The 16441-nt window shown below is 35.9% G+C and overlaps 1 protein-coding gene across 2 annotated transcripts in view; it reads left to right on the forward strand.

Annotated features, from left to right (window-relative positions):
* Positions 1–15470, forward strand: part of ngfrb (nerve growth factor receptor b) — a 29082-nt gene extending 13612 nt beyond the window's left edge. The window contains exons 4-6 of one of the 2 annotated variants that reach the window (XM_043254349.1): positions 10142–10310; positions 10953–11113; positions 12172–15470. In XM_043254349.1, coding sequence (XP_043110284.1) covers positions 10142–10310; positions 10953–11113; positions 12172–12500 — 659 coding nt within the window. In that variant the 3' untranslated portion in view covers positions 12501–15470. Of the gene's footprint in view, positions 1–10033; positions 10311–10952; positions 11114–12171 lie in introns of both variants that reach the window. The other variant, XM_043254348.1, reaches the window with a different exon arrangement.
* The last annotated feature ends 971 nt before the right edge of the window (positions 15471–16441 follow it).

Genomic DNA, 16441 nt, shown 5'->3' on the forward strand with positions numbered 1-16441 from the left:
AGTTCTTTTAAATTATCTCATTTCAGCCTCTGTGTGCATAAGAGACTTTTTACAAAAGCATAAAACAATGTGTAATTATTAACTGTTGACCAATAGCATACATTAAATTTAGTATATAATAACGAAACATAAAAGTGTCAATACAAAGTTTGATTATGTCAAAAACAAAAGAAGTATGATAAGACAGTTCAGCCTACGAGTGCACGTGCATTTGCTAATGAGCATTGTGTCATTCTCAGTTCACTATTATGTAAATGTGACAATCAGACAAGCAGTAGGATTTAATACTGAGAAAGCCCGAAACACTTCTACGTTTTGTGTGCCCAGCTCACTGAACTTTCTGTATAATGTCAGATGCTTTTGGCATAGCCGGAAGCTTAATATTTGCCATCTTATTTCTGAGCTGAACTTAGCTGTGAATAAAATTAACAGTATCTTGAGTAAAGGATCACATTCAAAGATCTGCAGTCAACATTACAGGCTTTGTTCTGTGCCTGGCCGCAAACATGGTTTCAGAAGAGGATCAGAGAAAGAGGCTTTGTACACAGCCCAAGATCTGCTATCAAAGGAAACCATACTAAGTGCAACAGGGTCCATAAATGGATTTTCAATGTACTTTCTTAATGTATTATCATTATGGCATTACGCGGACAATATATGATGCATTTTTAAGCATTCTGTGCAATGTGTGTGTGCGTGCATATAGAGATTCCCCTCAAAAATCCACACAATGTGAAACATTAGCGTATTAAATCGTCTTTAAAACTAAAGTTTCATTACTTAAAGTATACCTATTTTGGATTTTTGAAAATGAGTTTTCATGCAGCGTCTAATACAGTTCTTAAGCGAATGAAAAAATCCTGCTAAGTTTTAAATCTGAAAATGCACCGTGAATAAAATTAGAACGTTAGAAAGAGACGACTCTTAGTCATTAAAACGAGTCGTTTTTAAAACGGGTCCCAAGCCAAACTTACTGGTTTCGCGTTTGTCTGAATGAAAATGCAGTCTTAAAGCTCACAAACACTGCTTTAAATGAAATTGACCAATCACCGGAGAGGTCTGGAAAAAAAATTATTGTATTGTTGAAGAAAAAAGGTAAAAATAAATGCATATTATAAGAAAATGAAAGTGTTTCTTGACCTTACATGTACAACAACCTGTTGTTTGGCACCAAAAACCAAAATATGAACCTTTCATAACCCATAATAAGTATAAGTATAAGTATAAGTATAAGTATAATAATAAGTATAACCCAAATATCCATCATTTTGGTTAGCTTTGGTTAGTAGACTATTAGTAGACTGGTAGGGTTAGGGTTAGAATAAGTTGGCATGTTCTTGAAAAGTCAGCAGAATGTCTGTTGGGAGATCATCACAATAAAGAGTTAGTGGATAATAATCAGACTCTAATGCTTATACTCTAATGAAAGTTGACATGTAGGTGCAAAGTTACTTATTGTCAACAGAATGTTCATAAGGGACCATCAAAATAAAGTGTTACCCTGGATTGTCATAGAAACGTAATTGTCTTAAACAAAGATTATTATTGCCATTGTCAGCAGCTAATCAGCAAATATTAAACATTGATTATCTGGTTTGCCTGACTGCCCAGACATGTGTGTCTAAGTGATGTTAATCCGGTAATGATCAATGTAAGATTTTCTCTGACCCTATCTGACCTTTTGCTTGGGTCTTAACGTGAAGGTGAGAGGTCACAGGTCATAGGTGGCTACTTATTTCAGGTCGTCCTGGGTTCTACAAACATGGAAAACTCTAGAAAAAAGTAAATGAAACGCGGTGTTGTCGGCAACAAGGAAGTGAGTTGTCTGTTTTAGATGAGGAATATTTTTATATATCAAGAATTTACCAGATTACAGATGGAGATTTTCACACCTTCTGCCAGAAATGAATGGGGTGAATTAATTTTCTGGTCACTCATAACGTAGTGCAATTCAGTGCATAAATGTAATTGTTCAAAAATGTTCAAAAATCCAGAAACTGCACTTAGACCCCTGAAAAGTGTGAAAAACTTCAGTCAGATTCATATTTGAGACATTAGTTGTCTTTCCCTGCTTTAATGGGAGATTAGTCATGTGTGGTAAGAGGCGGCATGAAAATGGCGTGTAATTTCATTGAAAAGCATGAAGTTGTGGTGCGTGTCAAAGAGCCCCATCAATCTCAAAATACCCGAGTGAATCTGTCACATTTTATGTCACAGGTCACATTTTACCCCAATCTAAAATAAAAATATATTTTGCCAAAGACAACTTCCTTTAAAAGAGAAGATAATCATTGATTATCAAACCAAAACAGAGTACAAATTGATTTAACAGGCAACACAAAAAAAATCAGTGAATATGTTTGATCTTGTAGAGTTTATTTTCTGTCAGTGATTCCACTTCCCATCATCTCACTTAAAGTTAATCTGTAAATAATTAAAAAACACTGTTGAAGGTGATGGAAGCACGTTAAAAAAGTTATTGCAACTTCCTGCCTTTTTCCTTGCGTGATACAAACTCGCAATTGCAAGATGCAAAGTCTGAATTGTGTGATACAAAGTCAGAATTCTGAGATATAAAGTTTATATCACGCAATTCCACCTTTTTTCTTGTAATTGCGACTTTATATATCGCAGTTTTTATTTTTTATTCAGTGGCGGAAATGGGCTTCCATATGATTATTCACATGCTAAGGAAAATCAAAACTCGCCTTTAAAATTAATAATTGAAATACATTTCGTATACTTTTTAAAATATTTAGAGATATTATGACCCCAAATTTTTCATTTAAAAATGAAACTTTATAATTCAATTTTCTTGTGATTCATTATTTGTAAGTGGCCATTTGACAGTGGAGGGCTTTCCCCACATTAAATGTGTGGAAGCACATAAAAGAGCTTTGTTGGTCAATATCCCTCCCATCCAAACCTAAAGATTTATCATCACCCATATTGACTTTTTAACTTTGACCTCTCTTTTTGCAGAGCACAATGTATGCCTTGAAACAGAGACGCCTGTCTGTACTGGACAGAAATAATCAATCTCTCCCTCTGTTTGCCCCACCCTCCCCGTCCTACGACAATGAAGTGTGTCCATTCATGACAACTGCTCATCCCCCAGCTGTCCGCACTTGTCTGGCATGTGCCCTATGACATTAGTGGATGGAGTGATGAGCTGTTTTCCGGGGTAACGTAACGCTTTGCCCTGATGTGAGAGTTCGGGGTGATGATCCGGCGTGTGCCTGCGCTTGTGTCACAGGCCAGTTTTCTGCCTAATAAATTTCTGAAACTTTTAGCCCAGTGGTTTTTATCCTGCTCTCTCTCTCTGGGATGTAGCCGTTTTTGTGGCTGGATATAAATAATTGAAATTCCAAGATTCCCAGTGTGGAATTTAAGCTACTTACTATGATTTTTTTTTCTTCCAAGAGAATTCTTTCAGTTGAGAACAATTTACATCTATTCTTTTATCTCACAATCTTCCCCTTTACAACCCTAATGTCAAGGTTCACCCGCTAAATTGCTCAGCAAGAGTGTGTCCGGATGAAACCGCTGACATTCAAACATGGAAGTTCATTGGCTGGCGGAGTTAATCAGTATTGATGGTCATAGACTGTATGTGTCAGCCAGGATTGGAGGGGCAGGGCAGGCTCAAATCACGTAATGCCACAGTTACGTTATACTTTTAAGCAAGAAAATAATCAGAGATTCTAAAACCAAAACCGACTACCGATTTATTTAAAAAGAATATTTATTCATAAAAATGCCTGACAATCCAATGATTACACGCCAGCTGTAATTCCTGCTGTCTTCTTATTTTACATTAATTTTTGGACCAATGCATTAACTGCAACCTACAAACAATAATATGGCATAAATATAATTATTGTATTTTAAAATGATTGTCAATTTTGGGTTGCACTTTATTTTATGGTGCCCTTGTTGCACATACATGGACTTACTATTACAAGAACAATAAATTATGCATAATTAAATAATTAACATAACTCTAAACTAATCCCTAACCATATAGTAAGTACATGTAATTAATAAATATTACTTAAATGTACGATTTCACTGTGACAAGAACACCTTAAAATAAAGTGTAAAGAAATGATAAGTAACACATTGTATTAAATATGATATTTTGAGGAATATTTTTTTCTTTAAGGAAAAAATCCAGTTATAAATAATGTTTTATTTGCAAAGAAACATCAAGTTTTTACAGTGTAATCTGTTTTAGAAAAGGAAATATTCTTGTCCCTAACTGACAGGAAGCCCTAAAGATCACGGGGCGGCACTGAACAGCATTTATGCATTAGCACTTAATTAAATCAGGTAGTAGGAAGTACTGATTGAAGATCAGATTTCCCTGCCTGCCAGTGAGGTCTGACTTACCCTAGACTAGGTTAACTTGATGATTAGAGAGGCTCGGTTTGACTCTGTTGACACAATACAGATCATGCAGATTTGCTGGCTCACAAGACTTGATAAAGAAAAAAGGCTTCGAACGAGAAAGGAAAGAGCCGTAGCAAAAGATCTGAAAGTAAGAAAGAAAACAAATCTGAAAGCAGAAATGAAAAAGAAAAGACAGATGCGTATCAAGAGACAGATTTAGTGGCGGGAGGGAGAAAGCATATGTACAGAAGCGTTTGTGGTCGATAATAGAGATGGAGTTTCTTCGCTGCCGTCTCAGGTTACTCACGCTGACCTTTTGTGAGCGGTATCACATTTTGCCGCAGAGAGCATGCATGCATGCGAACAACACGTTACATATTCTGCTCTTTTCTCCAGCATGACAAGGCATGTCACCGTGTATATTCCCGATAAACATAATGACACAGTCAGGTCTTGCTTACAGGAAGCACTTTCTCCCAACCATCTCTCGTTTTAGACTAATATGAGGCAGCTAGTCACCTTCGCACTGACTAATCAAACAGTTGTGATTGTGAAAAATGATAACCTGTCTGTGTTTTTTTTTTTTTGCTTTCATAGGCATACATGATTACAGTAATGCATGCATACGGTCAATTATGCCATAAAATGTGTTAGAAAGGCCTGTCAGCTTCTGTTGCTCATAATGTGGTATGCTGTATAGTATGACGTAGTAAAATAACTGCATTGTTAGTGCCATTGTTACAAATATGGCACATTCTTTTACAGTAAATTTCTGGCGGCCCAGAAAAAAATGCATTTACAATGAAAATTACGTTATCACTTATTTGTTGTGGACGTTATTACATTCATCATTGTACTTGTATTTAATTGTTATAGTTTTAGTTTATAATGGAGAGAGAGCTGCCGTATATTAACAGGTCTTTGACAAAATAGGGTTGCATAATTGTCGATTATTCTCTTGAAGTTGTAATTGCGATTATTAATTACGATTATCGCAATTTACACTGAATGATATTTATACCTTTGTTGGAAACAACTGCATGCCGTATTTTTACATATTTGTATTTGCTTTTAAAAATTGATGTGCATTTATAACACCATTCTTTGTATTATATTACCATTGCATTAAATCACTCAAAAAAATTGTTTATGCTAATGCAAGGGTGTTTCTAATACAGCGTCTGTGGGAGTGACAGTAAATGTGTCCCTCTCTATTTTTTTGCTATTTGAGCAAATGAGAATGCAAAAAAAATACATTCATGGTTCTCTTCTATTCACTGCTCGTTAAGTTAACCCAACTACAACGGCGTCCGCTGTGGAGAAACGTGAGAAAAAGTCCATGGAAGCACCCTTAAGACAATCTGTAGAAAGAAAAAGCACATCTTAAGCACACAGAATAACATAAGTGGATTTACGATCAATTGCCACTTTGAACGATTGCATAATTTTGTTATCTGTAATTGCGATTACAATATCGATTAATCGTGCAGCCCTACTGTATAGCACGAGGCGCAAGCTTCGTGAGAATTGTTTGACAGTTACTAACGTTGGGAGCATTATTCTCTCTCTAGTTATGAAAAGCGGCAGATAATTGGGGTATTATGTGTTGTAAAGTGAAATGAAACTCTTGTTGAGTGCGTAGGAGGGAATGCAAGGGAAGAAACTGAGCATTTTAAACCACATATCCAGGAAGATGAAAGCAGCGGGAATATCCCAGAATACCGAACAGCTAAGAATTGTCATTAAAGCCATGAAGACGCAATACAAATTAGTAATTAGAGTTACTTCCTGCAATTGATGTCATTAACAACAGTCCTATTTTGTCGAACCAGTGTGGCTCAAACAACAGAGATAACCGTATTTCTACATTTTTGGGAAACAGTCATGACTAACCAACTAGTTAATTTCTCCAACAAATGCATCACACTGCTATGGTAAGCAGTCTTTGTATGGTAAATGCACCCCGGGTCAATTTTTGGACCGTTTATGATCATGAAAGTCGGATCTTATTGAGATGATAGCCTGACACATTGACGGGTAATCAACCAATCACAGTGACACTGCCCTCTCTCATGTCATGTGACACTTCATATTGCACTTCCCTTCAACTTTCATGCCACTGATCATCTGTATCTGTATATGCAAAAGAACAATATGATGCATAGAAACATCAAAAGAACAAGAAATACTGAGAAGGAAAAAGGAGCAGCAAGTAGCATTAGAAAGGAAAAGACAGAGCTATGTGTGAATGAGTGAGTTCTGTCTTCATGAAGCAAGGATAACCACCCGACTAAAGGTCAACCATGCATGAGAGAGATGTGATGGGGAGATAATGGAAAAGAAAGAAAGCAATACGGAGAGGCAAAGGAGTTACAGAGACATGGGGGTTTGGTTGGGGGGATTGTTCCTTGACAAAGAACATCTCTGTCTGTGATGGTGTCTGGTGTCCCTTGTCCAATGATTCACTGCGTGTATGGGTGTGTGTGTTTATGGAATGGTATATTATTCAGAGACTGCACTAGGAAAAGGGAGCGGATGTGAATTGAAAAATTGAATTTTAGAGCGGTATACCTGCAAACACAATTCAAATCTCACAAGAGACGTGGATAATAGTGGTGTTTGTTAAGATCAGTGATTTGAACAAGGTCATAAAAATGCCATATTCTTACACTGAAAAAGAGACCTGGAACTAAAAAGCATTATATTACAGAAATTCCATTTATTTTTAACTGCATACTGATAAACTGTTAAAAATACAGACCTTCCGTTAGCTGCTACTGTAACTAATGACTTTCGCTTTGCATTATTTATTTTAATTTTTAAATCACTTTTTACAGTGTTCAGTGTGACTCATCAATGTCATTATCTTCATTTTTAAAGCAAACTTTTTGCCTGATTAGATTTGGTGACTAAATATTGGGCTTTTGCGCTTTTCATCCGGTGTGCATCATATTTGAAGTGGTTTACCATCGGGTTTGGGTTTCCTGAACTAAAGGAAGTTGAGTCACTCTATAAATTATCAATACACATTTTGCTTCATTAAAGTTAATCACATAAGAGACAAGATCGTTCCAAATTTAGCCCAACATACACTTCTGTGCCAGTAATACACACAGTGCAATTTGTGGTTATGTGGATTATCACTACCTCTAATCAGCATTAGTGAGTGTGCTCTAACCCTAATAATATATTTGGACATATTTTTGTCCTATCTATTGCTATGGTTACCGCTATGTCAGTCATTGGAAGTTTAAAATCAAACAGTTATTTTATTCCAATTCAGCATTCATAATATAGCCTAGAAAGCACACAAAGATTGCTTCCTTTATAAACACTAATATTTGTCTCAATAGTTCCCTTTAATAAACTCTCTACACTACACAATGAATCTCTTATTTGTGTATACTTTTTTATAATGAAAGGACTTCACATTGTACAATAAACTCCTGCCTTCTGAGCCATATTAAATGGTTTCTGACTTAAATGCATGATCATATGTCTAGCATATGGCTACGTTGCTCAATGATGCAAAAACATGTTGTAAAAAGAAACCTTTGATGTTGTCAAATACACAATGGATCGGTTGCCAGATCTGTTTCATCAGCTTGGTTTTCTTTCATTTGAGGTTGCTCACATGCTAGCATGATGATTCCTTTTTATGATATGTTTTTTACTAGTTGCCATATCGACAGCATAGAAAACAAATAAAAAAATAAACAAACCAACAAACTATTATTATTAAATTAAGACACATTTGTTATTATAGCTTTAATATGCTACTTACATGTTATAAAATTATAACTTCAATATGTTATTTACCAGATTAGCTAACTAACAGAAGAAACTAGTTGGGTTTAAATCACAGCGGTTTAAATGCAGATGTTGGAATGTAATTTAACAATCTAATTCACATATGAATTCTCTTTAGAAACCTTGAGAATTAATGTAGAAACAACTGATGGTTTTAAATTATGTTTCTGAACTAAAACAAATTATGAAAATGTGTAGAATCTATTTTACCTTACTAGTAAATTGTACATTTGACAAAGAAACAACAAGCGACACGCATGATTTTGTTTTGTTTAAATTGATTACCACTCTTTAACAAATACCTTTTAAATTCCAATGAAAGAAATGAATGGAAAAACCTCCAAGAACAACCTATAAACACCAATGCCTGAACAACCTAAACCCTGGCAACTGCATACTGTCTCAAAACATTAAAATTAAATATTAACAGCAACACCTGGCAACCATCAACATAAATTGTCACATTAATGCAACAATGTGTTTCAGAAATTCCCTCTGCTTTTGTTTCATGAATGAGGTAAATTATTAAGCGCGCCACAAAACTAGCTCGCATGCCCAAAATTCCCTCCAAAATGTTTCATGCTGCAGTACTTTGATCAATAAATCCATACTCTACATTCCCTGAAGCATAGCCCTTCCCCAAAACCAAACCCCCAATGACCCCTCATCCCCCTACAACCAGAATATCTGATGATCCTCAATGTGTCTGTCCATCTGTCTATGGTATAACTTACACCACCCATTCACACACACACACACACACACACACACACACACACACACACACACACACACACACACACACACACAAACACACTCAGTAGCCCGGGGCGATGCCTGTCCTACTTGGGCCGAGCTCTTCTCTTCTACCTCTTCAATCTAATCACAGTCTCCTGCACTAGCTGAATGTCCATTAGGTTTGACTCAGGACAAAGCCTGTTTATTACGGCCCCCAATCGAATCAAAGATAATCAAATCCAAAGAATCATTTTTTTAGCTCGCCGGCGAACAGAGTTCACAGGGCCAAGACAAAGCAGTCTCAGTACTAATGTGCTTTTACTCAATTTTACAATGTTCACTGGGCTGCTTTGTGTCTTTTATTTTGGGATTGTTTCAGAAACTAATGACTAGACCTAGACGGAATCTGGTTAATATTTTCCATGCTTGTTTCCACACTCTTTTAATAGATAACAGAAAATTTAATTATTTGGTAATCAAACACGTTGGTGATGTGAGAACATTTTTCAAATCTGTGGCAAATTAGCTCTTTTTGTGTCCAGAATTCCAGAATGTCCAGAAAAACAGAATCCATGTCATGGTCCGCTAATGTTGTGACTAACATGATCTTAAAGTAACAGTTGCCCAGAAAAACATGTCAACATTTATTCACCCTCATGTCATTTCAAAACTGTTTGCATCTATACAGTGAAAGCCAATGGGGTCCAAGCATTTTTCGCAATTTATGTTAAATGAGGATGAGTAAATAAAGAACCCAATCAGAAAGAGTGTTAACTGTACTGTTAATTTTTTTCCACTTCCACTGTCATCTCAATACCTCAATCTGAACAAAAGTGTTTTTATGAATGATTTGCAAAAACATAATTGCAAATCATTTCTATAACTACTTTTATTGAAATTGTAATAAATAAATAAATAAAATAAGTGTTCTTCTTGTCTTTCATAAATGGCTGTAGCTCCTTTCGTATACTGTAATAACTGCATGGTTTATGCATTTTTAACTTGGTTTATAAATCTCTAATGCCAATTCCTTCTTTTTAAGCAACTAACAGATTTTGTCTATTTCTTTGTCTTTGTCCTTTTCCTCCAACAGATGTAGATCCGCCTAACAGCTCAACCTTTCCTTCTCCTTCTCCATACACTGCATCTTCTCCTCCGCCTTTTTCTTCCCCCTCTTATTCTTCTTCTCGTGCTCCATCAGATGTCTTATATACAGTCAAGTCTCCTCCTGACAGTCCTACGGAGAGCGTGACCACAGCTGACCCTGGGCTGAAGAGACTCCATGGGCTGAGTGGCAACCTCATTCCCATCTACACCTCCATACTGGCTGCAGTGCTGTTGTGCCTGGTGGCCTTCATCATCTTTAAACGGTGAGGAGGACCAGATTCATCTCCGCTCAAGCTATGTGGGCTTCAGTTCAGCTGTATTTATAAACTGAAGAAGCAAAAAGCAAAAAACGCTTCTAGGCTGTTCTTCCATCTGATCCATCACGAGCACATTGTTTATTATGTGAAGTAAAACAGAGACACTGATCTCAGGTCAGATAAAAAAACCCCATAACCTTCATTTCGGATTTAATGTATTGCATTCAAAGCCTCAAGCAAACCTGGCAATATAATAATCAAGACCGCATATGAAAAGATGCAAAATAACTACTGAATGTAGATAAAAATTCAAATAAGGCAGACAGTTTTGTAAGCAGACACAGATGGAGGTTTTGGGGTAAAGGGCTCATAAAATATTAAAATCACAGCTGGAGGGTGTGACTTTGACCCGCTTTTGTTCCTTTAGGGTGTGAATGTCCTGATGCTTTCAAATCATTGCTTGTTTGAGTGGGCCTCCATTTCTGACTAAACCAATAGGGAGAGTTTGGGTGTTTCAAGCTTGTCTGAACAATGGCAGGGGGAGGAAGAGTGGTGCAGAATTGTCACACTTCAATTTTAGGTTAGAAATAAATACAGATTTTCTAATAAACTGTTCTCATGCTTCCATTGAATTCCATTAAATTTTAGGTGGAACAGTTGTAAGCAAAACAAGCAAGGAGCCAATAACAGAGCGTGCAGTGCAAACCCCAGTCAGACCCCTTCTCCTGAGGGAGAGAAACTCCACAGTGACAGTGGCATCTCGGTGGACAGTCAGAGCTTACAGGAGGGCCAGGGGCCTCCACATACAGGTACAAACCCTTTATCATACACACACACACACACACACACACAGTTGTGTTCATAAATTTACATGCCCCTCAGAATATGCAAAATGTTAATAATTTTAACAAAATAAGAGGGATCATGAAAATTGCATGCTATTGTTTATTTAATCATACAAGCACAACTGTATATGTTATTATGTATATATATATATATATATATATATATATATATATATATATATATATATATATATATATATATATATATATATATATATATATATATATATATATGGCCTCTCTTCTGATTGGCCTGATATTTTCTGAGTGACGCACAGCATGCAAATGTTACATCAAATATAACAACATTTTTAAACTTATTAAACATATATGGTACTTAAATAGCACCTAGACCTCACTTATCATGAAAACAGAAAGGAAATTTCAGATTTGACAATATGGGACCTTTAAACTAACTATACAACGTGATTTCACTGACGGTAATCAATTATTGATATTTGTGCCGTTATTTAACGCCCAAAGAAATGATGTATTAACCCATGCTGAAATTCGCACGGTTGCAATAGTTGCTAAATTGCTCTGCTCTGGATAGTTTCCGTTGATCATTTTAGAAATTAGCCTGGTTTTTCTCTAACTTGCTCATTGTCAGTAGGTCACCTACAAAAGTCCCACACCTATCTGCACTTTTATGAGATTAAGGGTCTCATTCTACTTTTCCCTATGTAATAAACCTGGCTTCTAGTGGAGCTGGGGGTAGTAGAAGGTTTAAGAGCAAATATTGAACCAGAATATTTAAATATTTATCAAGCAAGCTCTACCAGCTTTACCAGTTTAATGCAACAGTTAGATGATTATTTGCAAATGATAGAAAAACAATATACATGTGTAAACAAAGAAGAGCTTTTAAGCTAAAATAAAAAAGTTGTACAATTGTTAAAGCAAAATTGGGAAATTTTGTAGTATTACTTTATATATATATATATATATATATATATATATATATATATATATATATATATATATATTAATCCAACTCACTAAACTTTGTGTTTTTGTTTTAGTGGTGAAGATAGATGGAGCTTCGACCCTTTCCTTGCCCTTACACACACGGGAGGAGGTTGAGAAACTGCTAAATCGTACCGGTGAGGGGGAGGAGTCAGGAGCCAATGAGGAAACCGACTGGTGCAGCCTGGCAGGTCTACTTGGATACAAAGAAGAACACATCGATAATTTCAAGCAGGAAGAAAGGCCCATCCAGGCCCTTCTGTCTCATTGGGCGAGCCAGGATTCGGCTAATATTGATACGCTATGCACAGCACTGAAGAAGATCAATAGGGATGATATCGCGCAGAGCATCACAGTGAAACCGACTGCTACATCTACCGTATGAGAAAACATGAGCTTGCTAACACACACATGCTCCCAAGCGCTCAAATACACACCTTACATTGCCTTCAGCATACTTCGATGTTGATCTATCACCTGTGAAGTTGATGTATCACTATATCCTTAACTTTAGGCTGTAAACCCGTGTCGTTTCCCTTTACCCTTGATTATGGCCAAACTGTGTGCAAAGGAAGGCACAATTTAGTAAATATTTTTTGCATGTTCCTTTAATTTGAGGAAAGCCATATGAACTCGAACATGAATATTCTTGCCTTTCTTTAAGAAGTTTATTATAAATGACTCATCAAATTCATTTTTTGTTTAACACATTTCATCTACAACTAGACAAACTGCACACAGCATCCATCTTTAGTATAAATATAAGTAAAAAAAAAAGTTAGTTCGTTCTTATTTTTTAATCCGTTTATCTGTCTCTGTACGGGAAACTCTATGTAACATCTATAATGCATATATTAATGATATGTCAGATGTGGCCAGTTCAGTCATTGATGCATTGAGCCATAACCACAAACCATATCCACTGATTATATCCTGTCAGATTCTGACCCCTGATGTACACAGTAGATGTTGTGCTCCTGTGATTTAAATACAACCAGACACAGTATGAGAAGAGCTAGTCATAGAAAAATTAGCAAGAGAAGTCACAACGCTAGGAAACTAGGAACATTGAGGATTTTTTCCTGCCATGTCAGATAAAGATGCTAGATTGATGATTTTTTTTTGCAGAGAAATGCAATGGTGAAAAAGATACACTGGAGAAGGGTTAAAAAAATTGCTAAACTTAAAAAGAATACTCCAATTTGTTACAGCTAAACCGATTTATTTGGTTACAATTATTTCTTCGTTTTAAACTTAAAATTCTTAACAATTAAAATGGTTTCTTCCCAAATGCAAAAACATTCTAACTGTTATTTCTATCATACCGTTCTTAATAAATTCATATTTGTTACCTTTTTACAACATATCTCCTTCTGTAATTAAAACGGCGCGGTTTATTTGCCAATGGGTGATTGTTTATTGGCCCACGTTAAAAGAGCCAAAGCCAAAATCTTTCTGCCACTGTAGTCTTGTGGCTTGTCCAAAGTTTGAAAAAAATAAGAGCAAAAATTGTAATTGATGTATAGTTTTCTCACAAGTTTGTTCAAACCCCTCAATCTAGGGCAATGGTATTAGCAAAGGCGGAGACAACGCGAATGTGTTTCTTTATCAGTGTTTGTTCTGTCAGCATCTGTGCAGGTGAACATTCTAGATGGAATTAATAAGCAGAAGGTTTTGTCATCCTGGTGGTCCGGCTGAAAGATGATAGCAGTTTCCTTTTTTGTTTTTTTCACTTTTTCCTTTATTACAGCAGTAACGTGACACCGGTCACTACCTGGCTCAGGTCATCACCATGACAAAAGCGCTTGGCCATGCAGTCTGTGACCCAGATAGAAAAATGTTAAAGACAGAAGACTCATAAACACAGACCAAAGAAACAAGCTTCCCCGTAAAATTAACCGGTGACTGATACGAGCGTTTAAGGTGATTAAAAGCAACTCTTTTGAAGGCGCGATACGGGGTTCCCACAGTCATGGAAAACCTGGATATTTCAAGGAGTTTTAGGGATGATTGGATTGATCAAAACGTGGGAACACTGAAGGACTTGAAATCTTTTCTGCTGATTGTAATGTTACACTTTAAGATTCAGAAGCATGTTAATGGATATAGTACCAAAATCTGATCATATGTAACAATTTGTGATATAAATTGATATATTTGGGTCAAATACTGACATCGGTGCATAATACAGTTGTCTTTAGAAATCAGAAATCTCCAGGGCTTTATAATGTCTCAGGGTTTGTGTGGAGATTTGCCCATCAAAGTTATATCAGTGGCCTTATAATGGAGTGTTACAATGGAGGTCGCAGGAAGCACTAGCTGTTTTTCTGAACTTCAACACAGACTTTTGGACTCACAAGTTTGAGGATGGGATGATGCAGAAGATATAAGGCAACATTAAAATTCTCCTGCTGCATGATTGTCAGTATTCATAGATTCTTGTGACGTTCGTTCAGTTCAAAAAAGTGATGCAGCAGCGTGCATTATTAATATATTTGAATATTACAGTCAGCCTACTGAAGAAAGACCGTTTTAAACTTTATGGCCATACATTTTTCAGAAAAAAAATGCAAACGCGGTGTAATTTGTATCTTAAAATGAAGGCATTCTGCATTTCTGGATGTGGTTTTTGTTAATGTATTTTTTTCTACAAGATTAGAGTGTAGCACTTACAAAGTATAATATACATTTTGTATAACAAATACCTGAGATTAATATCAGGTCTGTGTTGTTTTTTTCTGTTTAATATGTACATAATTTTCCTGTGTTTGTGTTAACTGGTTTAATAATATTGTTTTATTGTTTTGGAGGTCACTATCAGACAAGCCTGCAACCACGAACCCAATAAACTAAAAGAAAGTCACACAATTTCCCACTGTTCTTTAACCTTTTTAGCATTTTGCTCTTTTGTCTCGTATGGAATCCTTTTGATTATTTGACAAATGAGCTGTTTTGTTTTTAATTAATTCGTAGACTATTTTTGTAGTGTTACACACAATATCAGAGCTCACATCTCTTAGATGGATGTACTAATGTGGCACGTTGCTCTCTGACAATCGCATCTGTGCAGTTATTGGACATAGAGTTGCTCAGAAACCCCTAATAGCCAGAGACTGAATCTTGCACTTGGTATATGAGCTTCGAGATGAGTATGAGGAGCATGAAATGGTGTGCAGATATTTTGTTGGGTTTATTTGGGCACAGGTTCTGCAGGAAGAAACAATGCTGAATGTTACATGTATTTACTGTTATGTACACTGTATCATATAAATGTGAATTTACTAGAATTCATAAAGTAGGCTTAATGCAGTTACTATTACAAATAAGAAATAAACTAAATAAGATTGCAAATTGACATTTGTCTGATGTTTACAAACACACACACACACACACACACACACACACACACGCATGTAGGGTTTCAGGGACATTTCATAGATGTAATGTATTATTTTACGAACTATATTTTCTCCCCGGGGACCACAAAATACAAGTACAAGGAATTTGGATATTGCCATCTTTGTGGTGACATTTTTTCTCTATAACATACAGTATACCTGGAAAAAAAGGGTTCCACTTCTTCTGTATGACATATATCAAAATATAATGTTGCTAATAACGTAGTTAGTGTATTCACATAAACACATTTACAAAGAAAAATATAACAGAAATTTGTACAAAACAAGATGTAGGGAACAGCAGACAATGAGAAATTGCTTTTATGATCTGCACGAGTGAGAAGATGATATGGAGGTTGAAGAACTAGTTTTGAATTTGAATCTAAGAAATCTAAGAAACATCGATGGAAACTGCAAATTTGTGTTAAATGATGATAAAATATGGATGAATCACACAGCAGTGGTTTGAGCGTGCTGTACGTTTATAGATATCAGGTCACAGTGGGCTCATAGGGATTTATTTAGAAAATAAATCACTCAATTTAAAATGAAATCCGATGAATCGTAGTGATGTTTCAGGTCTCCTGACACTATTTGACCTCTAGTTCGTACATCTGAACAAATGTCTCTGAGGATTTGGGGTATTAGGAAAAGTGTTGACACAACTGATGACTTTTCCCTCAGTTCTGGGTCAATAAGCAAACTGTCATTGAAGCCAGCATTCCTCTGTCTATGTGTGTGTGTGTACCTGGTATTTCTTACGTTATGGGGAACTTTAGAAAAAATAAACAATATGGAAAAATGTGTTAAAAGAGAGCGTGAAATGAATGTAATGTGTTGTTTCTGAAATACGTTTAAACTACCAATACTGAGTACTGGATAAGCATTTATGATACTATAAAAATATTATTTTGTTATTTCTAATGAA

This window comes from Puntigrus tetrazona, chromosome 12 (assembly GCF_018831695.1).
Source record: "Puntigrus tetrazona isolate hp1 chromosome 12, ASM1883169v1, whole genome shotgun sequence".
Classification (NCBI taxonomy): Eukaryota; Metazoa; Chordata; class Actinopteri; order Cypriniformes; family Cyprinidae; genus Puntigrus; species Puntigrus tetrazona.